General features: G+C 43.9%; 1 protein-coding gene across 6 annotated transcripts in view; it reads left to right on the top strand.

Moving 5' to 3' along the window:
• EPS15L1 (epidermal growth factor receptor pathway substrate 15 like 1) overlaps positions 1-25351 on the top strand; it is a 393851-nt gene that overhangs the window by 154366 nt on the left and 214134 nt on the right. For all 6 annotated transcript variants that reach the window (XM_069767732.1, XM_069767729.1, XM_069767731.1 and 3 more), the window contains 4 exons: positions 9709-9794; positions 11145-11217; positions 19356-19517; positions 23800-23997. In XM_069767732.1, coding sequence (XP_069623833.1) covers positions 9709-9794; positions 11145-11217; positions 19356-19517; positions 23800-23997 — 519 coding nt within the window. The remainder of the gene's footprint in view (positions 1-9708; positions 9795-11144; positions 11218-19355; positions 19518-23799; positions 23998-25351) is intronic.

Below are 25351 nucleotides of genomic sequence, written 5' to 3'. Positions count from 1 at the left end.
GGTTATCACTGGCGACTAATAAACATAACAAACAATTGAAATTGAAACTGGTGTAAAATACCAAACCAAACAACATTTGAACAGTGGAGGAGTGTAATCCTACACTCCTATAGTTGAGTAGAATAGGGGATACCCTCACTGGAATCAGCGTCCGGTATAGTTGACAAACTCAGCACCCACATAGAGAGCTCTAGATTGTGTTGCCATCAGATAGAAAGAGCTACTCAAGAGTCCGGGGTACTAGGCCCCTTGTATGACCGTAACCATTCGACCGCCTCCGCCGGGTCAGTGAAGAACAGGGAGGAGCCTTCATGAACAATACGGAGTCGAGCTGGATAAAGCATGGAGTAAATGATGTTTTTATCCCTGAGCTGCTTTTTGACTTCCATAAATCGAACTCGCTGCTTTTGAAGTTCCATAGAGAAGTCCGGGAAGATTGATATAGTGGCATTATTGAATTTAATAGGGGCCTTCTGCCTTGCCAAGCGAAGAATTGCATCCCTGTCTCTGCAGTTAAGGAGACGTGCCAGAAAGGGTCGGGGCGGAGTTCCAGGAGGAAGAGGTCTCGTTGGGACCCTATGGGCCCTTTCCACAGAAAATGTTGAGGAGAATCCGTCTCCCAGGGAGGTTTTAAGCCAGTCCTCTAGAAATTGCTCAGGTTGCTGACCCTCCGAGCGTTCTGGTAGGCCAATAATTCGGATATTATTACGGCGCAGCCTGTTTTCCAGGTCATCTGCCTTTTGCTTCCAGGCATTCACAGAGCCAGTGGCCTTTGATAACTTAGCCTCCATTGGGGCAATGGTGTCCTCTATCTGAGACACCCTTGTTTCAACCTCTGAAATACGCCCTCTCATAGTTTGTATATCTTGTCGCAGACGGCCCACTTCAGTGTGCACGTCTTCTATTTTCTCAGTGAGAGAGGACCTGGTGAGAGATATAGCCTGCATCAACTGCTCAGATGCTTGTTTAAGAGTCAGTTCGTCTTGTTCTCCCTCCTCATTGCTGTCAGAAAGACGATTTTTGCGTTGACTCTGCGTGGGATTATTTCTGAGAGAGCGTGTATTATCTGGGGCATCTTCTCTGGCATATTTCCTCAACTTGTCAGCAGCCCCCGCTCCTTTAGGATGATGCATGGTGATTGGCAGAAGATCCCCACCAAATGACCAAATTTATTATTATGGCAGTCTATTCTCCACTAGCAGACCGGACAGGGCCAAACACCGGGATGCACCCCCGAGAGGCAGCAAACCAAGCAAAGAGTCTCAGATATCTGCAAATGTATCAATTTAGGAGTTTGCCCAGGCACTGTGTCCCAGAGCAGCCACAGTTCCCCAGGAAGAACAGCAGGGAGGGGGGAACGATCCCTCCAAAGTAATGGTGCAAGCAGGGGTTTTGATAAGGGGAGTGCAGGGCCCAATTTTCCAGGGCGCACACCGCTCTGCCCCTTTTAGTGTTTCAGGCCGGTAGCTCACCTCCTGAATGCACCGCAGTCTTGCTATATAGCGCCTCTCTCCTTGCTGCTGGAGAGTGCGCTGTGGTAATGGCCGCCGTCTCCCAGGGCCCGCCCGCCGCTCCAGACCCGGCACCTGTCTCCTGCTCCTCGATGTTCCACAGCGTCCCCGCTGTATGTAAGTGCCTGCCGTGCTCCCCGGGGGATCCACCCGGCTTCAGCCGCCGCCGGCACTGCGTCCCGCCCGTCGGAGCCGCGCTTAAAGATGGCCGCCGCAGCCCAGGGACCTCGCCGCTCCTCCAGACCGCCACAGATATCGGCTCTCCAGCGTTCCACCGCCGCCACCCGGGGGGGTCGCCGGTCTCCCGAGCTTTCAGAGCACCGCCTCAGCCGGTGCAGCTGCAGTTCAGGGGGATAAATGGCCGGATTCAGATCAGGATAATGGGAGCCTCCAAAAGGTGCGTCTTCTCTCTTGGCTTACATAGCCACGCCCCCCTGCTGATGCAAAGTTTGACGCACATAAAGGATCAGGCGTCTGCACCAGAGGAAGAGGAAAGCCTTGATGACAGTCAGCGATTGTCTGGTCAGGGCAGTGTACATGACGAGGTACCGGGCGAAGAGGAGGTGGAGGATGAGGAGGATGATGGGGATGAGTATATTTTTAATGAGGAAGCTTTCCCGGGGGCACGGGAAATTGGTGGCGTGGCAAGGCCGGGTTCTGGTTTTTTGAGGGACACAAGTGACGTAGATTTGCCTGCAACTGCCCCTCAACCAAGCACAACCGCAGATTTGACAATGGGAACTTTGGCCCACATGGCGGATTATGCCTTGCGTATCCTCAAAAGGGACACACGCATTACAAAAATGATGAACGATGACGATTACTGGTTGGCCTGCCTCCTTGATCCTCGCTATAAAGGCAAATTGCAAAATATTATGCCACATGAGAACTTGGAACTAATATTAGCAACAAAACAATCAACTCTTGTTGACCGTTTGCTTCTGGCATTCCCTGCACACAGCGCCCGTGATCGTTCTCACACGAGCTCCAGGGGCCAGCAGACCAGAGGTGTTAGAGGGGCAGAAATCAGAAGTGGCGTTGGCCAGAGGGGTTTTCTGACCAGGTTGTGGAGTGATTTTTCTATGACCGCAGACAGGACAGGTACTGCAGCATCAATTCAAAGTGACAGGAGACAACATTTGTCCAGTATGGTTACAAACTATTTTTCATCCCTTATCGACGTTCTCCCTCAACCGTCATTCCCATTTGATTACTGGGCATCCAAATTAGACACCTGGCCAGAATTGGCAGAATATGCATTGCAGGAGCTTGCTTGCCCGGCAGCTAGTGTCCTATCAGAAAGAGTATTCAGTGCTGCAGGTTCAATACTAACAGAAAAAAGGACTCGTCTGGCTACCCAAAATGTAGATGATCTAACCTTCATTAAAATGAACCACAACTGGATTTCAAAATCTTTTGCCCCACCCTGCCCGGCTGACACCTAGCTTTCCTATGAAAAGGTCTTGCCTGTGGACTATTCTGAATGACTTTTCCAATCTCGTAATTTTCTTCACCTGATTGTCCAGCATACGACATGTTTCCACCTCACGAAATGGCCAAACTCCCCACACGGGGTCGTGCTATCGCCACTTTGCGCTTGGACCCTTGAGAGTGCTGTTTGTCTGAAGAGGTGGGTGTGGCCGCTTTTGGTCGACGGCACTGCCACTGGGTCCCTCATAGTACAATAAAGTGTCTCTGGCGGTGGTGGTGCGCACCCAACGTCAGACTCACCGTTGTAATATGAGGGGCCCTGTGCCTGTACCGCCGGCCACAAGCCAGTTCCCCCCCCCCCCAGCTCAAACAGTGCTCTACCACTAGCAAAATTATCTCTCACAGCTTCACCAATGTGTAGTCTAGGCGCTGACATCCTTCAATGCCTGGCACTGACAATACCATTGTTTTGACATTTTTGTTATGTTAGGCCTTCGAAGCCTGTCTGCGGTCACTCCTTCCACTAGACTTCCACTGACCATACACTGCTGCCCATGTACCCCTGGAACCAATTTAAAGTGCCTACAGCCAGCCCAATTTTGTTATGTTAGGCCTTCGAAGACTGTCTGCCGTCACTCCTTCCACTAGACTTCCACTGACCATACACTGCTGCCCATGTACCCCTGGAACCAATTTAAAGTGCCTACAGCCAGCCCAATTTTGTTATGTTAGGCCTTGGAAGCCTGTCTGCGGTCACTCCTTCCACTAGACTTCCACTGACCAGACCACTGCTGCCCATGTACCCCTGGAACCAATTTAAAGTGCCTACAGCCAGCCCAATTTTGTTATGTTAGGCCTTGGAAGCCTGTCTGCGGTCACTCCTTCCACTAGACTTCCACTGACCAGACCACTGCTGCCCGTGTACCCCTGGAACCAATTTAAAATTGCCTACAGCCATGTGTTAATATTTTAGGCCTTCGATGCCTGTCTGTGGTCACTCCTTCCACTAGGCCTCCACTGACCACACCACTGCTGCCCGTGTACCCCTGGAACCAATTTAAAATTGCCTACAGCCATGTGTGATTATTTTAGGCCTTCGATGCCTGTCTGCGGTCACTCCTTCCACTAGGCCTCCACTGACCACACCACTGCTGCCCGTGTAACCCTGGAACCAATTTAAAATTGCCTACAGCCATGTGTTATTATTTTAGGCCTTCGATGCCTGTCTGCGGTCACTCCTTCCACTAGGCCTCCACTGACCACACCACTGCTGCCCGTGTACCCCTGGAACCAATTTAAAATTGCCTACAGCCAGCCCAATTTTTTTATTTTAGGCCTTCGATGCCTGTCTGCGGTCCATTCTTTCAACTACTACTACACTGACCAGGGCACTGCTGCCCAAGTACCCCTGGAACCAATTTAAAATTGCCTACAGCCATGTGTTAATATTTTAGGCCTTCGATGCCTGTCTGTGGTCACTCCTTCCACTAGGCCTCCACTGACCACACCACTGCTGCCCGTGTACCCCTGGAACCAATTTAAAATTGCCTACAGCCATGTGTGATTATTTTAGGCCTTCGATGCCTGTCTGCGGTCACTCCTTCCACTAGGCCTCCACTGACCACACCACTGCTGCCCGTGTAACCCTGGAACCAATTTAAAATTGCCTACAGCCATGTGTTATTATTTTAGGCCTTCGATGCCTGTCTGCGGTCACTCCTTCCACTAGGCCTCCACTGACCACACCACTGCTGCCCGTGTACCCCTGGAACCAATTTAAAATTGCCTACAGCCAGCCCAATTTTTTTATTTTAGGCCTTCGATGCCTGTCTGCGGTCCATTCTTTCAACTACTACTACACTGACCAGGGCACTGCTGCCCAAGTACCCCTGGAACCAATTTAAAATTGCCTACAGCCATGTGTTAATATTTTAGGCCTTCGATGCCTGTCTGTGGTCACTCCTTCCACTAGGCCTCCACTGACCACACCACTGCTGCCCGTGTACCCCTGGAACCAATTTAAAATTGCCTACAGCCATGTGTGATTATTTTAGGCCTTCGATGCCTGTCTGCGGTCACTCCTTCCACTAGGCCTCCACTGACCACACCACTGCTGCCCGTGTAACCCTGGAACCAATTTAAAATTGCCTACAGCCATGTGTTATTATTTTAGGCCTTCGATGCCTGTCTGCGGTCACTCCTTCCACTAGGCCTCCACTGACCACACCACTGCTGCCCGTGTACCCCTGGAACCAATTTAAAATTGCCTACAGCCAGCCCAATTTTTTTATTTTAGGCCTTCGATGCCTGTCTGCGGTCCATTCTTTCAACTACTACTACACTGACCAGGGCACTGCTGCCCAAGTACCCCTGGAACCAATTTAAAATTGCCTACAGCCATGTGTTAATATTTTAGGCCTTCGATGCCTGTCTGTGGTCACTCCTTCCACTAGGCCTCCACTGACCACACCACTGCTGCCCGTGTACCCCTGGAACCAATTTAAAATTGCCTACAGCCATGTGTGATTATTTTAGGCCTTCGATGCCTGTCTGCGGTCACTCCTTCCACTAGGCCTCCACTGACCACACCACTGCTGCCCGTGTAACCCTGGAACCAATTTAAAATTGCCTACAGCCAGCCCAATTTTTTTATTTTAGGCCTTCGATGCCTGTCTGCGGTCCATTCTTTCAACTACTACTACACTGACCAGGGCACTGCTGCCCAAGTACCCCTGGAACCAATTTAAAATTGCCTACAGCCATGTGTTAATATTTTAGGCCTTCGATGCCTGTCTGTGGTCACTCCTTCCACTAGGCCTCCACTGACCACACCACTGCTGCCCGTGTACCCCTGGAACCAATTTAAAATTGCCTACAGCCATGTGTGATTATTTTAGGCCTTCGATGCCTGTCTGCGGTCCCTCCTTCCACTAGGCCTCCACTGACCTGTCTACTGCGGCCCGTGTACCCCTTGAACCAACCTAATAAAATATTTAAAAAATTAATTTGATTATAAAAAATAAGATCGTGTTGAGATCTCAAATGCAGACATTTTAACAATCAAAACAAACACACAACAAATATCTGGAACTGTACTACAAAGGTCCAACAGCTACAATTTCTTTCTCCTGCAAGAAGTTAACTGAAAGTTTTTTGGAGTTGTTAACACAGATATGGCATCCACCGAGTGTTGTCCTGTCGCGTCTCCTTTAAATTATTTCCAATAAGATGTTAAACTATTAATTTAATAAAATCAATAATTAAAAAAATAATTGAGTAAGTCAAAAGCACATTGCAAATAAACATTAATTACAAATCAAGAAGCATGGCGCGTCCGAGGGTGAGTAGATACCGAATAAGAATATAATCACCCTCGGGCGCGCAATGCTTATTTACAACAGCCTTCCTTCCTAAGAATCAGCCCTTCCGTGGTGTAGAGAGAGGTTGTTGTTACACTCCAAGGTGTTCCCCAGGTTGCCTTTCCTGAGCTTCGATCTTCCGGCTCTCGTTTAGTAGCTGTTGGAAACTACGCTGCATTAGGCCTACTAATTGTGTATGGGTGAAACAGTGGCGCATCTGCGGTCCCTCCTTCCACTAGGCCTCCACTGACCTGTCTACTGCGGCCCGTGTACCCCTTGAACCAACCTAATAAAATATTTAAAAAATTAATTTGATTATAAAAAATAAGATCGTGTTGAGATCTCAAATGCAGACATTTTAACAATCAAAACAAACACACAACAAATATCTGGAACTGTACTACAAAGGTCCAACAGCTACAATTTCTTTCTCCTGCAAGAAGTTAACTGAAAGTTTTTTGGAGTTGTTAACACAGATATGGCATCCACCGAGTGTTGTCCTGTCGCGTCTCCTTTAAATTATTTCCAATAAGATGTTAAACTATTAATTTAATAAAATCAATAATTAAAAAAATAATTGAGTAAGTCAAAAGCACATTGCAAATAAACATTAATTACAAATCAAGAAGCATGGCGCGTCCGAGGGTGAGTAGATACCGAATAAGAATATAATCACCCTCGGACGCGCAATGCTTATTTACAACAGCCTTCCTTCCTAAGAATCAGCCCTTCCGTGGTGTAGAGAGAGGTTGTTGTTACACTCCAAGGTGTTCCCCAGGTTGCCTTTCCTGAGCTTCGATCTTCATGCTCTCGTTTAGTAGGTGTCGGAAAGTAGGCTGCATTAGGCCTAAAAAATGGGGAATGGGGTGGAGAGAGATGGTGTGTTACACTCCAAGGTGTTCTCCAGGTTTCCTCGCCATTGCTTCGATCTTCCGACTCTCGTTTAGTAGTTGTAGAAAACTACACTGCATTAGGCCTACAAAATGGGTATCGGGTGGAGAGAGATGGTGTGTTACACTCCAAGGTGTTCCCCAGGTTGCCTTTCCTGAGCTTCTATCTTCAGGCTCTCATTAAATTGTGGTTAAATGGAACAACTGCATTTGGCGTACTAGTTGGTTTGGGGCCTACTATCGGTGTCTGCCACTCCTTGCTGTTCTCCTGGTTTCCTGTCCTGAAATTCCATTTTCAGCCTCTCGTTAAGTAGTTGTTAATGTTAGACTGCATTTGGCCTACTAGTTGGGTTGGGGCCTACTATCGGTGTCTGCCACTCCTTGCTGTTCTCCTCCACTGAACAAAGCTGTGCCGCCTGTTTACTACGGTTGCCAATTTTGAACTGCATTTCGACTACTTACTGATTTGGCCCTACTCTCTGTGTCAGCCTCTCATTCCAGTTGTCCTCCACTGCAATGCCCCCTGGTTATTCCTGTGTTACCAATTTTGAACTGCATTTAGCCCACTTTATTCTTTGGGCCTATATCTGTGTTTCCACTTCATCGTGCCCATTGCCCAGCCAGTGATAGATGAGTCTGCTGGTACATTGACCCATAACGCAACATTCCCCGTGCACGCTACACAACAACATTGTGACCCTGCTGAAAGTCAGGTTGCTCTTCCCGCATACCATACCACCTTACACGGGGACAAAGAGGAAGGTGCAGATGAAAGTGCAGGTTCCTTCATCAGGTGGGGGGAGGAATACTAGTTGGCGACGTCACTGGCACAGGGCCTCTCATAGTACGCAAAAGTGTTGCTGCCGGTGGGAGGCGCCCCCGCCGTGCAAACACACCGCTGTACTTTGAGGGGCCCTGTGCCAGTGCCAATGCCAACGAGTGGGCCCCCCCTGCTTGCTCAGGATCACAGCACTTGCAAAGTTGAAATACTTACCTCTCCCTGCTCCACTGCCGTGACGTGGTCCAGATTTACTGGGCCCACTAATTACTTGAACCAGCCCTACCCCCCACAACTTTAGCCAAATGACCCCCAATTTCAAATGCCTTCCAATTATTTTAAGGTAAATTACGCTTGACAAGCTTCATTAAGAAGAATGGATGGTTTTGACATTAAAATGGGCACTCTAGGTGTTTTCCTGGCCCCCACTCACTGCCGACTATGCTGCCCCATTGACTTGCATTGGGTTTCGTGTTTCGGTCGATCCCGACTTTACGTCATAATCGGCCGATTTCACTCGACCCGACTTTGGACATAGTCGGGTTTCGCAAAACCCGGCTCGACTCTAAAAAGGTCAAGGTCGCTCAACTCTAGTCAGTATCTTTCTCTCTGTGTGTAATACTTGCGGCACACGTGTGGCATGCGTGTGCTGCATAATTCCCAATGGATGGGTGCCAGAGATGAAGCATTACAGTAAGTGCTGTTCCCCGCCGCCGGGTACTGAACACGGCTCTCATCATTCTCCCCTGTTCTGCCGGCGATCAGTGCGAGCAGGGGAGAATGATGAGTTATATTTAAGTGATAAAAGAGACAGCAGGCGGTGGCTGATGGGACTATTACTACCATTAGGCTACCCCTGCTGCCGCTAATAACAGTGACAGCAGGAGCGGCTGATTGGGATATTCATCAGCCGCCGCCTGCACTATGAATAAATTAAAAATGTGGGGTGGGTTTATGTTGAAGGGGTTGTTCTCTTTCTGCAAACATCTGCTTTCAAATACAAGCTGAAAAGCAGACTGAGATTTAGTAACCCTTCTCGGGTTTGGCACTGTTTGATGCGCTGGTTTCTGTTGTTTGCTGTAGCGCTGTCAACTTGCTGAAAATCTGCAGTCACTTATCTCTGCTGATGTAGATGGCTTGTGCTGCTAAGCTCAGTTATTGGCTTCAGCGCTATCGATTTGATATCATTGCTGCAGCCAAACTGAGATTGTCAGTCACAAGTTTGTTGAAAGACAACAACCCCTTTAATATTATTTGTCTTGCATTTTTTTGATAACAAGGACATTAGTGATATATAGATATCTGGAAATCCAACTATTAAATAATATTATTGTTTAAACAATTTAAAAAGACCTTGTTGTTTACTCAGCTTATTGTTTTAAAAGGTTTAGTACACTACTAGACAGTCACTGCTTAAACACTAAAATGTCCAATAGTAACAGTAAAGAAACACATCCTCACCTCCTGTACCGGCTCCATTCCAGCGATGTCTGCCTTGTGGTATCTGACTGTCACTTGACCAGTGCATCCACATGATGTAACATTGTCATATGACCACCAGGTATCAGAACACCGACATCATAGGAATGGCCCCAGGTGGGGGGATTAGTATATAGGTTTGTTTTTTTTTGGTTTTTTTTAAGCTATGGATACTAGCATGTAAACTGGGGTTGTCTTGTAGCAGACAACCGTTTTAATTTAGTTAATAGCTTTTTGAAATGTTTATTTCTTTTTCTTAGGACAGTTCCAGCTCTGTTGGTTCTGGAGACTTCACCGGTGTGAAAGAACTAGATGATATTAGCCAGGAGATAGCCCAGCTACAAAGGTGAGTAGAAAGTTATATATTTTAGTTTACACAGTTCTGTAAAACATGTAAACATTTGTCTATACTTTTTTTTAGATTTAGCACTGAAAAGTCAGTTAATCTTTTCTCGCATACAGACATTTTGATGTGGAGTTTCCTTCATCAGGACTCCTATATAGGTCCTAAGGATGTAAGTTCCAATCATAGTAGGCGCTAGAGCTCCCACAGCAACTTCTGGGACCAGAGCTACCTCCAATCCGAGCAGCTGAACTCCTCATATTGCTCGGTGAATAGTAACTGCGGCATTTGAGGAGACTGCCAGAGGGAGAATGATACCTGTCAGTCCATTCACTGTCTCCCCACAGTTCGATTGCTGGATACCTATGGATTGTTTTGGTATCCAAGGCCTAACCATGTTCTCCAGGTCTTCATGGACCAAATCCCATCAGTTTCTGCCAGTGCAATAGTGTTTTGAAAGTTGTTCCTTCACATAGTATACTTATGAATACCAGGTCACAATACCAATACACTGCAGGATGCAGCAAGCTCCCATGATAAAAGGTGACGTTCGCTCATGTGCAAAATACTGATGAACAACTGCTCACACATCATCTATGAGACGGTTGGCTGCCTAGTACCGTATTATAAATGCACACAAATAAGGCTTGTATAAGGTGCTTATATAAATAGAAAAGTGAGTAGCTGTTCATTAGTATTTTATTCTCTTTTCTCTGCTCTATGTAGAAACAGGAAGTCTCTTGTCCCTGTATTTATCATTCCCCTTTTCAACTTCTCCCCCTGCCAGGGACTTTTCAAGCGACTTATGACTCATATGACCTCTTGTTTCTGCATAGAGCTTAGAATGATTCAGCTACCTAGCTTTTAATCACGTAATGTCATAGACCTAATGGAAAAGAGATGAATTAGCTGGGTAGAAAGGCAAAGTGAGCAATTGTAATTACACAGGGCTGTATTATATGATGGCTGCAATATATTAAGAGGATACAAACTTTGATGGGAGTGCTATTTTAATGCACAAAATTGATAAAACAGAAATTCAGCTATGCAAATTTGGTATCACTATGATCGCACTGACCCAACAAATAAAGATAACCGCTTTTGTGAGCACCACGTAAATAGCGGAACATTTAAAATGTAAAAAAATCATGTAGAATAGCTGTTTCTTTCCACAAACACAGAGTTAGTAAAAAATTGTGCCGCTGCTAAATACAACTTATCACATAAAATAACAAGTCTCATTTCTCACTAAGAACGAATTAGGCCTCATCCTTAATGGGTTAAGTATTTGGATCCTTTCACAGGTGTCTGTAATGCTTACATTTAATACATGCATTTGACTTTACCTTCTAGAGAAAAATATGCTTTAGAACAGGACATCAGAGAGAAAGAAGAGGCCATCAGACAGAAAAGCACAGAGGTGCAGGTATGTTTCCGATCAGACATGTTACCTTATATTTATTCCACCTTCAATGGGCATAAATCTGAGTACAGAACCAAGTGCATTACCAGACCCTGTAATGCAGGGTCTCGCCTCATGTTCTTGACAGGCTGCCATACAAACTGTTGAGACTCATGCTCTTTGGCAGCCAGTAGAGTACACACAGGAATCCAGTTCTTACAGTGGCATGTAAAAGTTTGGACACCACTGATAAAATTACTGTTAAGCAAGTTGAAGGTGAAATGATCTCTAAAAGGCCTAAAGTTAAAGATGACACAATTACCGTATATACTCGAGTATAAGCCGACCCGAGTATAAGCCGAACCCCCTAATTTTGCCACAAAAAAACGGGAAAAATTATTGACTCGAGTATAAGCATAGGGTGGAAAATGCAGCAGCTACCGGTAAATGTGAAAAGTAAAAATAGATACCAATAAAAGTAAAATTAATTGAGACATCATGAGGTTAAGTGTTTTGGAATATCCATATTGAATCAGGAGCCCCGTATAATGCTCCATACAGTTCATGATGGGCCCCATAAGATGCTCCATACAAAATACACCCCATATAATGCTCTATATTAAAATATGCCCCATATGATGCTGCACAAAGGTTAATAATGGCCATGGAAAACATGCTCCATAGAAACATTTGCCTACAATGCTGCATAAAGGTTGATGGCCCCATAAGATACTCCACACATTATGGCCCCATAAGATACTCCACACATTATGGCCCAATAAGATGCTCCACACATTATGACCCATGAGATACTCCACACATTATGCCCCATAAGATGCTCCATACATTATGGCTCCATAAGATGCTAGAAACATTATTCCCCATAAGATGCTCCATACATTATAGCCCCATAAGATGCTCCATACATTATGGCACCATGAGATGCTCCATACATTATGGCTCCATAAGATGCTCCATACATTATGGTTCCATAAGATGCTAGAAACATTATTCTCCATAAGATGCTCAATACATTATAGCCCCATAAGATGCTCCATACATTATGGCCCCATGAGATGCTCCATACATTATGGCTCCATAAGATGCTCCATACATTATGGCCCCATACGATGCTCCATACATTATGGCCCCATGAGATGCTCCATACATTATGGCCCCATGAGATGCTCCATACATTGTGGCCCCATATGATGCTACATACATTGTGGCCCCATATGATGCTCTATACATTGTGGCCCCATGAGATGCTCCATACATTGTGGCCCCATACCATGCTCCATACATTGTAGCCCCATAAGATGCTCCACACATTTGCCCCATATGCTGTTGCTGCGTTTAAAATGAAAAAAAAAAATCACATACTCACCTCTCTTCGCTCAGGCCCCCGACACTAGCGATAGTCACCTTCTTCGTTCCATGCGCCACTCTGTCTTTCATCCTCTGCACTGACTGTTCAGGCAGAGGGTGGCGCGCACACTAATCACGTCACCGCGCCCTTTGACTTGAACAGTGCAGAGGATGGAAGACAGAGCAGCGCGCAGCGGTGGAACGAGGAAGGTGACTATCGCGCAATGTTCTCCTCTCCCGATATACTCGCCTGCTCCCGGCGCGGTCCCTGGCAGCGTCTCACTGTCAGATGGTCTCCGGGAGCCGGTGGCATCTTCCTGTGTTCAGCGGTCACCTTCCGCTCATTAAAGTAATAAATATGTGTCCATATTCATTACTTTAATGAGCGGTACCACGTGACCGCTGAACACAGGAAGAGCTGCCCGGAGACCATGGGACATGCAGGGACCGCTCCAGGAGCAGGTGAGTATATCACCGCGCCGCTCCCCCGTCGACATCCCCCCCTCCCCGCTGACAATGACTCGAGTATAAGCCGAGAGGGTCACTTTCAGCCCTAAAAATTACAAAAGGGAAAATGAACCAATGCATTTGTTTTATACCCTGCATGGTTAGTACCTAGTAACACCCCCTTTTAAAAGTATCACCGCTTGTAAACACTTTTTGTAGCCAGACAAGAGATTTCAATTCCTGTTTGAGAGATTTTCATCCATTCTTCCTTGGAAAATTCTTCCAGTTCTATGAGATTCCCAGGTGGTCCTGCATGCACTGCTATTCTGAGGTCTAGACACAGATTTTCAATGATGTTCAGATCAGGAGACTGTGGGGGCCATTGTATAACCTTCAGCTTGCGCATTTTGAGGTAGTCTATTTTGACATGTTTAACATCATTATCAATTTGTAGAGGCCACCCTCTTCAAATTCAGGTATTGTTTTTTTTTTACAGATGGTGTTATGTTTGCATCAAGAATTTGTTGAAATTTCATTGAATCAATTTTTCCCTTTACCCTTGTAATGTTCCCCGTGCCATTGGCCTAATGGTTGTCAAGATGTTCTTTTCCTGAAATTCTGTTCCCTTTTTTCTCCACACATACCTTTTATCATTGTGGCCAAAGAGTTCTATTTTAACCTCATTGGTCCACAGGGCTTGTTTTCTAAATGCATGAGGCTTGTTTAGATGTTCTTTTACATACTTCTGACGCTGAATTTTATGGTGAGGACACAGGAGAGGTTTTCTTTTGATGACTCTGCCATGAATGCCATATTTGTGCAGGTGTCTCTGAAGGGTAGAACAATGTATCACAACACCAGAGTCTGCTAAATCTTACTGAAGGTCTTTTGTAGTTAATCCATGCCCTAATACAGGAAAACCATTATTAATATTATTATTATATGATTTGCCTCTCTAGCAATCCTCAGCAGGATTCAGCTCTCACTGAAATTTTGCTTGGTCTTCCAGACCTTACTTTGACCTCCACTGTTCCTGTTAACTGCCATTTCTAATTGTATTTCGAACTGCGGAAATGACAACTTGAAAACACTTTTGCAATCTTCTTATATCTTTCTCCTTGTAACAAATGGAAACTGCGGCACAGATGTTGAAGTTCACATTTGTTTTTATTATGATTTAACGTGGAACCTCGGGACCATGGCCCGGGGGGCTCCGAGGGGGGCGTGACTACGTGAGCCCCAGACACCCGTGGTAAGTCCCCTCGAACAGGGTCTGAATGGAATGCCTGGGGGACACGGGTGCTACCGCCAGTTAGACCCCGGATCCGTGGCAGCTGTCCCAGTGGGACAAACGGACAAGTGGGGTTAGCAGGAGATGTGGAGCTAACTAGATGATAACGGGTGTACGGGTAGCAGTTGGTACTGGCGTTGTCTGGAGATGAGGGTGGCAGATTGGCGGGACGAGACAGAACTGGTGTAGACAGAGCGGACATCGTCCAAGATAGCCGGGTAACAGATAGCTGATGATCTGCGGAGCACTGGCAGAGGACTTCAGAAACAGAAGCACATGCTAGCAGAAACCGGAAGAAGCAACAGTGGATACTTTTTGCTCCGGCGCCCTCCCTATGGTGGAGGAGCTAGAAATAGTAATCATCAACACGCCATTGGCCAGAAGCACTTTTTGAAAAATGCACGCTGTCTCTTTAAGAGATCGAGAGCAAGCAAGCGCACGACCTAAGCACTCTGCCCGAGAACCTGCTGGCCGCGTGCCAGGAAGCAGAGGAGGAAGGGGAGGCAAAGGCTGTATCCTGACAGCGTGGAGCCGGCACAGAGCGGGTGTCCTGACGGGGACCCCATGAAGGTGCAGGGATCGGGTGTAACACTCCTGCTTTATGGGCCGCCACCATTTTCATTTTTAGAGTGCTAGGCAGCTGCTTAGAAGAACCTGTGGCTGTTGTTTTTTGGCATAAGGTTAGAGGAGGCTGGGTGTTTATAAAGCTGGGAAATTTGCATCACTCGGCTTTTCCCAGCGATGATGGAGAACAAGCCATAACCTTAACAGGCTAATTAGGGTCTGAAACCTTGATCAAAGTTATAAGAGCACACAAATCTCCTAGAATGCCCAAACTTTTGCATTGACCCATTTTCCTGTTTGTAATTTTTTAAAGTGTAAAAAATTATCATATATTTCTTTTTTGCCTAAAATACAAAGGAAATGTGTCATCTTTGTATAAATCATTTTATTGGTCACAGCAATAAAGATTAAAGGTAAACATTACAAACTGGTAAATCTGTGCAATGGTAGGCGGTAATTACAAGTCGAACAAGAGGAGCATTGTTGCATCAATTAAATCTTATACTTTAACTGTCTGGTTAATAATGCTATTGGCTGTCCCGAGAATATGAGATAATAATAATAGAAAACATCCGGGATAGTTGGTAACCATTGATATGTTCTTTTGTATTCATTTAAAATAATATATATATATAATCAAACTGGATATGGGGAAGACAAACATAGAAAGTCAGAAAAGGGGAAAGGAAGAAGGGCAAGAAGAAGAAGGGAGGGATGGAAGAGGGTGGGGGAAATTCGGGGAAGGAGTGTGGCTGCCTCCGTACCCCAGCGGACAGAACACACGTCAAGAAACGGCCCGGATGTACACGAGAACAAGCTATACAATGTGTCGGGTTCTGGAAACCCAGAGGTCTAGTTCAGGAGTTTCCCTAAAAGCGATCCAGGGGGCCCATATGTTGTAGGTTTTTTCTGCGTTACCTGGTGACTGGTTTATCAACTGCTCCATTCTATAGATGTTATTAAGTTCTGCCACAAATTCTGTACGGGAAGGAAATTTTTCTTGTTTCCAAAACCGAGGAATTAGATTTCTGACTGCAGTAAGAAAGTGTCTAAGGATACCCTTCTTGAACCTAGATATTGACAAATCGCATAGAGACAACAATGCTATACTTGGTGAAGGTTGGATCTGTATGATAGACAGCTTGTTATGAAGTTCAAAGACAGCCAACCACAAATCCTTTATGGGGGGGCAGTCCCACCAGATATGCATGTAAGAGCCAGTCTCCTTTAGACATCTCCAGCAGGTGTCAGGGGTCGTGGGGAACACCGCATGCACCATGGAGGGGCATCTGTACCATCTTGCTAGAATCTTATAGCTCCTCTCCTGTGATACCGCGCATAATGACGATCTAGACGAGAAGAGAAGAATTTTTCCCCTGTCTTCAGATGACAAGGGCCTTCCCAGATCGCCCTCCCATTTCGAGAAAAACAATGGCCAACCCTGCAGTGGAGCCCTCCCCTCTTGGAAGATTTTATACAGCAGCGAGACAGTATGATCCGGGGGATTTGCTGATATACAAAGCATCTCAAAGGGAGTTAGCGGCCTGCTAATATTGGCTTGTTTAGAGATTGAGTGGATATAACTTTTTAGTTGTTCATAGAAGAACCAATCAACAGATTGTGATTCCTCCTCTGGGAATAATTCCTGAAGGGACTTCATCCCAGTTTCTTTTAAGTAGTCATGGATGATGGGATTGGAATCTTTTCTCTTATGTAGAAATGTCTCTCTATTCAGCCCCACCGGAAAAGCAGAATTGTCATAAATTGGAATTAAGGGGCCCGGGAGAGTTGTGATCTGAAGGTCTTTGTTTCAGTTTTTAATAAGAAGCAGTATGTTTCGTGTGAGGAAGGGTATGTAAGTGCCTGATCCTAGCCCCCTGCCTCCTGTCCAAAGAACAACTCGGGAGTCGCATCTGTTAAGATCGTTTTCTAGGTTTACCCATTTTTTGTAGTTTTTACTGTGATAAAGGTCTAGAATACAAGTTCCCATTGATGCGTAACTATAAATTGCGAGATCCGGGAGACCCAATCCACCCGTCAGTTTAGATCTACTTAATGTTGTATATGAAATACGTGCCCGGTTATGAGACCAAATAAAACGAGTAATCATTTGTTTGAGGCGGGAAAAGAAAGAAGCCGGTAGGTATAGGGGGATTGTTTGAAAAAAATATAAGAAGCGAGGCAGGAGGTCCATCTTAACTGCATTGATCCTACCCAGCCAGGACAATTGGAGCCTGTGCCATTTCTCTAAATCTGAGTTTGTTTTCTGTAGGGTTGGTGCTAGGTTGGTTTCGAACAGCTTAGATGTTTTGCTTGTAATTTTAATACCTAAATAAGTAAGGGAATCAAAGCACCATTTAAATGGGAAGGTCTTCCTAAGATGATCTACCAAAGGGAGTTGGAGTGAAATGTTTAGGATTTCGGATTTATGGGAATTTATTTTGAAGTTGCTTAGAAATCCGAATTTATGTAGCTCCGAAATGATGTTTGGTAGACTCGTAGAGGGGGCCGTAATATATAACAGGATGTCATCTGCAAAAAGCGCTAGCTTATGTTCTTCGGAACGAAGTTTTATACCAGTGATTGATGGGTTGTTTCTCAAGGCCACAGCTAAATGCTCCATTGTTAGAATATATAAGAGGGGAGAGAGAGGGCACCTCTGCCTTGTACCATTCCTGACCGGGAACATTTCCGATAATGTGCCATTTACCTTGACCTGAGCACTAGGGGAAGAATATAGGGCGGAGATCCTACGCAGCATGTTCTCTTTTAGGCCAATTTCCTCTAGAGTCTGAGAAATAAATTCCCAATGGACCCGGTCAAAAGCCTTTTCAGCGTCAATTGACATGATACACAGGGGGTCCCCCTCTCTGCCCGCTCTGTCAATTAGAGAGATGGTTCGGATTGTGTTGTCTCTCGCCTCTCGCCCTGGAACGAAGCCTACCTGGTCCTGGTTTATTAGTTTCGGTAAAAGGGGACATATTCTATTGGCTAACATTTTTGCATATATTTTAATGTCTAGGTTTATTAAGGAAATCGGACGGTAATTGTCGCATGTAGAAGGATCCTTGCCCGGCTTAGGGAGAACTGTTATGTGAGCGATGAGTGCCTGTGTAGGGAACGAGCCCCCAAGAGAGACATAATTACATGCCTTCAGGAATATTGGACTAAGCAGTGAGTTGAATGACTTGTAAAAGCCTGCTGAGTATCCATCAGGGCCCGGGCTCTTGCCCTGTTTCAGGGCGCTGATGGTTTCAGACACCTCCTCCACTGAGAATTCCTTTTCAAGATCAAGTAGATCACCTTCAGGCAGAGTGGGTAGTTTATGTTCCTGTAGATATGATTTGATTTTATTACGGAGAAAATAAATGTGTCATCTTTAACATTAAGACCTTTTAGAGAAAATTTCTTCTTCAACTTGCTTAACTGTTCACAATAACTGTAATATTGAAAATTGGCTCAAACTTTAGATGCCACTGTATGTTCAAACAGTGAGCAGTTTATTAAAGTCCATAAACGATCACAGTTCAAAAATCAAAATAGCCTTTTCTCTGCACAAAGGTGTGACAAAATAAAGAACATGGCACAGACAGCCAATATGGGCTCACCCGTTTAAAATAAAGTTCACTCTTTCTCCCGCTAGTAGAGACTGACTAGTACAACAAGGTACTTTTCTCCTCCCACACACAGAGATCTCTAGGTTTGCTCAGCTGCCTTATAAACCACTTGGAAAGCATCGACTAGAGATATGGGAGTGACCATTCTCACATAAACTCTTTTGGTTGCTTCTAAGCCTTGAACCCAAAATCCAGTCCCATTAAAAACTTCTCTCTGGGGCTTCCATCACCAAGGCAAGCCACTTCGGTGACACATACCTCCCATCCAGGACTGCCATATTCTTTCCTACAAAAGTCAGAGCTGTGTCAATGTAATCTTTGCTTGAAGGGTTTGTTAAATGCTAAGTAGTAATTTTTGAACATTTGTCAGATTCTCACAATGATGTTAATGATAATTTTTGTGTAAAACGGTGAGTGCTATTTTTTGAACTATAGAGGAACGTATTTGAAATGAAACAATATTTAAAAAATTATTGTGTTATTGCTTTTTTCACTTCTGCACTATAGACTTATTTCAGAACCTCCATCACAAGTCCAGTCCCCATGTGATCCGTTGAGCACCACTTGTGTCCGACGTTTAGCATGCTTTATTAATTTTGTTCTTCTGCTCATGCGACAAAGCAAAACAATTAAGCAATGTTTGTGAATAAGATTTAAAGGGGGCTTTCCAGGCAAAAAAAAAAAGATTCTTAACCCCTTAATTTGTCACTATGCTTAGCCAGCATAGGTCATTGCTTCTTATAAACCAGATAGCTCCTTATTAATATACCTCTATACATTTCATTTACGGCTTGAACATCACCCAAATAAAGAGCTAAATCGAATGATACCACGCAGAATGAGTGCAAATATCTACTTAATGTGTGTCTTTTTAGGAGCTACAAAATGATTTAGATCGTGAGACATCAACACTTCAGGAACTAGAAGCACAAAAGCAGGATGCACAGGACCGACTAGATGAAATGGACCAACAAAAAGCTAAATTAAAAGACATGCTGAATGATGTAAGGCAAAAGTGCCAGGAGGAAGGTCAAATGGTGAGCATTAGTGTTCTATATTTATTGATTTATTTTTATCTATTACATTGACATTTGAGATAAAATCTATATTTTAAGGAATATTTAGTACAGCTAAGTTATGTACAGTCATGGCCAAAAGTATTGACACCCCTGCAATTCTGTCAGATAATACTCAGTTTCTTCCTGAAAATGATTGCAATCACAAATTCTTTGGTATTATTATCTTCATTTAATTTGTCTTAAATGAAAAAGCACAAAAGAGAATGAAGCAAAAAGCAAAACATTGATCATTTCACACAAAACTCCAAAAATGGGCCAGACAAAAGTATTGGCACCCTCAGCCTAATACTTGGTTGCACAACCTTTAGCCAAAATAACTGCGACCAACCGCTTCCGGTAACCATCAATGAGTTTCTTACAATGCTCTGCTGGAATTTTAGACCATTCTTCATTGGCAAACTGCTCCAGGTCCCTGATATTTGAAGGGTGCCTTCTCCAAACTGCCATTTTTAGATCTCTCCACAGGTGTTCTATGGGATTCAGGTCTGGACTCATTGCTGGCCACCTTAGAAGTCTCCAGTGCTTTCTCTCAAACCATTTTCTAGTGCTTTTTGAAGTGTGTTTTGGGTCATTGTCCTGCTGGAAGACCCATAACCTCTGAGGGAGACCTAGCTTTCTCACACTGGGCCCTACATTATGCTGCAAAATTTGTTGGTAGTCTTCAGACTTCATAATGCCATGCACACGGTCAAGCAGTCCAGTGCCAGAGGCAGCAAAGCAACCCCAAAACATCAGGGAACCTCCGCCATGTTTGACTGTAGGAACCGTGTTCTTTTCTTTGAATGCCTCTTTTTTTCTCCTGTAAACTTTATGTTGATGCCTTTGCCCAAAAAGCTCTACTTTTGTCTCATCTGACCAGAGAACATTCTCCAAAACGTTTTAGGCTTTTTCAGGTAAGTTTTGGCAAACTCCAGCCTGGCTTTTTTATGTCTCGGGGTAAGAAGTGGGGTCTTCCTGGGACTCCTACCATACAGTCCCTTTTCATTCAGATGCCGACGGATAGTACGGGTTGACACTGTTGTACCCTCGGACTGCAGGGCAGCTTGAAATTGTTTGGATGTTAGTCGAGGTTCTTTATCCAACATCCGCACAATCTTGCGTTGAAATCTCTTGTCAATTTTTCTTTTCCGTCCACATCTAGGGAGGTTAGCCACAGTGCCATGGGCTTTAAACTTCTTGATGACACTGCGTACGGTAGACACAGGAACATTCAGGTCTTTGGAGATGGACTTTTAGCCTTGAGATTGCTCATGCTTTCTCACAATTTGGTTTCTCAAGTCCTCAGACAGTTCTTTGGTCTTCTTTCTTTTCTCTATGCTCAATGTGATACACACAAGGACACAGGACAGAGGTTGAGTCAACTTTAATCCATGTCAACTGGCTGCAAGTGTGATTTAGTTATTGCCAACACCTGTTAGGTGCCACAGGTAAGTTCCAGGTGCTGTTAATTACACAAATTAGAGAAGCATCACATTTTTCGAACAGTGCCAATACTTTTGTCCACCTCCTTTTTTATGTTTGGTGTGGAATTATATCCAGTTTGGCTTTAGGACAGTTCTTTTTGTGTTTTTTCATTTAAGACAAATTAAATGAAGATAATAATACCAAATAATTTGTGTTTGCAATCATTTTCAGGAAGAAAATGAGTATTATCTGACAGTATTGCAGGGGTGTCAATACTTTTGGCCATGACTGTACAACGTTATTGGATGCCCACTGTCATTTGGCGGGTGGTGTGGGTCCTCACTTTCCGGTGACGTGTTTTGATGTTGCTGCAGTATAAGGGGGTTCACTAAATGTTGCCCTAGCATCAGCTTTTGTTATAGAAAGGATGTGTCCATATTTTATCCTGGTTGTGATAGCTCAGCAGACTACACTATTGTGTCCAGCTTTAAAGATGGATACCATTGGAAAAATTTCAAACACAATCCATAGTTGCTTTTTACTCAATAGGTCCATCAGGCTTCTGTCTGAATCTGATTTTCTGATCTTTAGATGAAAGTCCCTGACAGATCGCAAAGGAGTCAAAAACGTAATGTGAAAGAAGCCTAGAACAAAGCAACAGCATACTTATGATTACCTATACTTCCATTTTTGCATTTTGTGCTGCAGTCTCAGTAGTCCTATGTTACTGACTGTCTAAAGGAAAACATAGAGTATTATTATTAGACATTTTTATAGCGCCATTTTTCCATGGCGCTTTACATGTGAAAAGGGGCAAATATAGCCTATACCTATATCTATCTGTGTTGTGAAACTTTTTTTTGCAGATAGATGATGCTATACATCTCCTGGAGTAACCAGTGATATTCTCTTGGTATAGTGTTTGTTCAAAGCCAAATGATGAACAAATACTCTACTAAGAAAATATCATTGGTTACTTCAGCAGCTATATAGGACCATCTACAGTGAAGGAAATAATTATTTGATCCCTTACTGATTTTGTAAGTTTGCCCACAGACAAATACATGAACAGTCTATAATTTTAAGGGTAGGTTAATTTTAACATTGAGCGCTAGAATATCAAAAATAAAATTCAGAAAATCACATTGTATAAATTATCTTTATATATTATTTCAAAACACTATTTTTCGGTGATTCCTTTGTATCTTCGTTCATACTACACCCACACACACAAATGCTACACCATTTGAAAGGGAAACTTGCCCCCTTCAGCGAGAAAATAGCCAAACAAACCACACATCCACGATGTGATCACAAAATACACTTTAAACATTAATTTTCATAAACCTGCAGTAAGGAAAAATGACCTGCAGGTGGCACCACACTACCCCAAAGCACACTAATGCAAAGCTGAAACAGATCCTAACATTTGCCTTGGGGCTTTCCAGCTTGCCGAACTACTTGCCCAGCCGATTTCAGGCAAGTACATATAAAATAAAATGCTTCAGAAGGTGGATTGCAGTCCTGTATAGCTCTCAGAAAGGCAAGGTCCTGATTAATGCTTTTATCTCCTTGTTGAATCCCTTGGGGAGAGGGACAAGACAGGGGTGTCTTCGTTTGTTTGCCCTTGCCAAGGAACCACATACGTACAGGGTATTTCATTTCTAACCAGAAAGTTTTCTTAGCTGCTTTTCATTGAGAACAAGTTTGCATGCAATTTTCAGAGCTTCATTGGAAATGGAGAGAAATCTCCATGCCCTCCTATATTTCTATTCTTAACAAAATGCACCCGGGCCGTGTTCTTTAAATAACCTATATAACCCCAATATACCATAAATATCCCACATGGGACGACATATTTAAAAGCTGTATTTCCATATAAGAGTATGGGAGTTCAATTCTCAAATAGATCTGGCTGCAGGTATGTTTTGATGGTTGCAACTTTCACATTTAAGTCAGCTTTCACCTCTGCTAAACAGGACTACTTCAGAACGATCATGTCTACTTTATCACACAACTCCAAGCAGTTATTCAACACTTTTAACTCCCTCCTCCGCTCACCACTGCTCCTTCCAACCTCCCTCATCTCTTCAGAAGACTTTTCCGCACATTTCAAAAATAAGATTGACCAAATCAGGCAAGACTTTACTGCTCAGCCACCAGAAGCCCTATGTATATGGCCTCATTCACACATCAATATTTTTGCATTAGTATTTATATGCCAGAACTAGGATTGTCTCCAAAACACAGAACAGGTGTCAGTCTTTAAATTATAGCTTTTCTCTGTATGTCCCACTCCTGGCCTTGGCATGAAAATACTGATGTGTGAAATAGGCCTGTCAGATCACCTCCCTTCCCCCATAACCTTCCTCCCCACCATCACTGAAGGACAGCTTACTCATCTTCTCTCCAAACTGCACCCCACTACTTGACCCCATCCAGTCCCACCTGCTCCCCAACCTCACAACGCTGCTTATCCCAGCCCTACCCCATCTTTACAACCTATCACTAACTTCTGGTATCTTCCGTTCTGCTTTCAAACATGCCACAATCACACCTGGAATCAATGGTGCTCTAAAAATAAATAATAATGGTTCCTGTATTGTGGTATTGGCTGTTGTGGGTTCTTCCATCGATTTTCATACAATCTCTGACTTATTAGTGTGGCGTCTGCATGTATAAAATTTAAAATTGATGGCACATTCATTATTCTCCTACCATGTCTGCAGTCTTTTATTTTTTCCTCTTGGTCTTGATTAAAACAAAATTAAACAAAACTGTGCTGTGTGATAAAAATAACATAGTACCTATTGTGTCCTGTTTTGTTTTATCATAGATTTCCTCACTAAAAGTACAAATTCAGTCCCAAGAATCAGATGTACAGGCACAGGAAGATGAACTTAATAGGGCCAAATCAGAGCTAAACAGATTACAACAGGAAGAGAACCAGCTGGAACAGAGTATCCAAGCAGGGAAGATTCAACTGGAGACCATTATAAAGTCATTGAAATCAACACAAGAAGAAATTAATCAGGTAAGTCTTATTTAAAAATGAAACACTACTTTATTAGAATTTATAATATCATGAAATTGAAAGCCCATGAGACCACTACACAATCTATAGACCTGTGCTGTTTCCGTATCGCTGCTCCATCTTCAGCCAGCTGATTGTTAGGTGTACCTGTAGCCTCACACCAACCCCAATTGTTCTGATATTCTGAGGATAATTTATCAGTTTTCGAGACCAGGAAAGCTCTTTGAACCCCCCCCCCCCCCCCAAATCACTAAAAAGGTTGTCCAGGTTTATGTAAAAAAATAAAACACAGATTGAGTGCAGACTGCTGAATTGTGACAGTTTGCAATGCACACAGTGTCTCCCGTATTGCTGAGGCAAGCAGCCAGTAGATATGTGACCACATGTATGCGATTTGCATACTTATGGTCATGTACTACAACATGGAACGAATGTTAATTTGTAGCTTTCACATTAAGTGCATGGTCTGTGCTTGCATTAAATGTATTATTTGTTAACTGAACAACTGCTCCTGTACAGGGATCTGGTTGTAATTTTTTAACCTCTTCATGATAGCATAGTGTTGAGCGGGATCACGAGATGAGACCATCCCATACCCAGCAAATCATGGCTGTCATCGCAACCCATCGGAAAACGCAGGTTGCTGATGGGTTCCTATGGCAGCCGGGGGCCTGCTGAAGACCCCCCATGCTTTTCATTACAGAGCTCCTTTGAGACCTTGCCTGTGTCTTTGCTTCAAAGGACACTGTGATTTTTACTATATGCAGCCATGATGTGGCATCTCTGTATATCGCGCAAGACATCACGATCGCAGCTTCAAGTCCCCCAAGGAGACTAATAACAGTGTAAAAAAAAAAAGTTTTGAAAGATATGAACAAAAACTATATAAATGTCAAAGTTCAAATCACCCCCCTTTTTTGCCCCATTAAAAAATATTTAATAAGATACACGTGATATCGCTGCATTCAGAAAAGCCTGATTTATCAAAATGTAAAAACAATCCGTAAACACCATAAACATCAAGGAAGCAAAAATTAAATTGTTTTGGTCTCTGCAATTCCATAAAATGTGCTTTAATAAGTGATAAAACGTCACATCTATCTCAAAATGGTATAGATAAAAACTAGTGATGAGCGAGTGTACTCGTTGCTCGGATGGTCTCCGAGTATTTGTTAGTGCTCTGAGATTTAGTTTTCTTCGCCTCAGCTGCATGATTTACGGCTGCTAGCCAGCCTGAGTACATGTGGGGGTTGCCTGGTTCCTAGGGAATCCCCACATGTATTCAAGCTATCAGCTGTAAATTATGCTGCTGAGGCGACGAAAACTAAATCTCCGAGCAAATACTTGGAGATCA

This window comes from Ranitomeya imitator, chromosome 1, assembly GCF_032444005.1.
Source record: "Ranitomeya imitator isolate aRanImi1 chromosome 1, aRanImi1.pri, whole genome shotgun sequence".
In the NCBI taxonomy this organism is placed as follows: Eukaryota; Metazoa; Chordata; class Amphibia; order Anura; family Dendrobatidae; genus Ranitomeya; species Ranitomeya imitator.
Note: the sequence above shows the minus strand (reverse complement) of the source record. Positions and strands in the feature narration are given on the sequence as shown.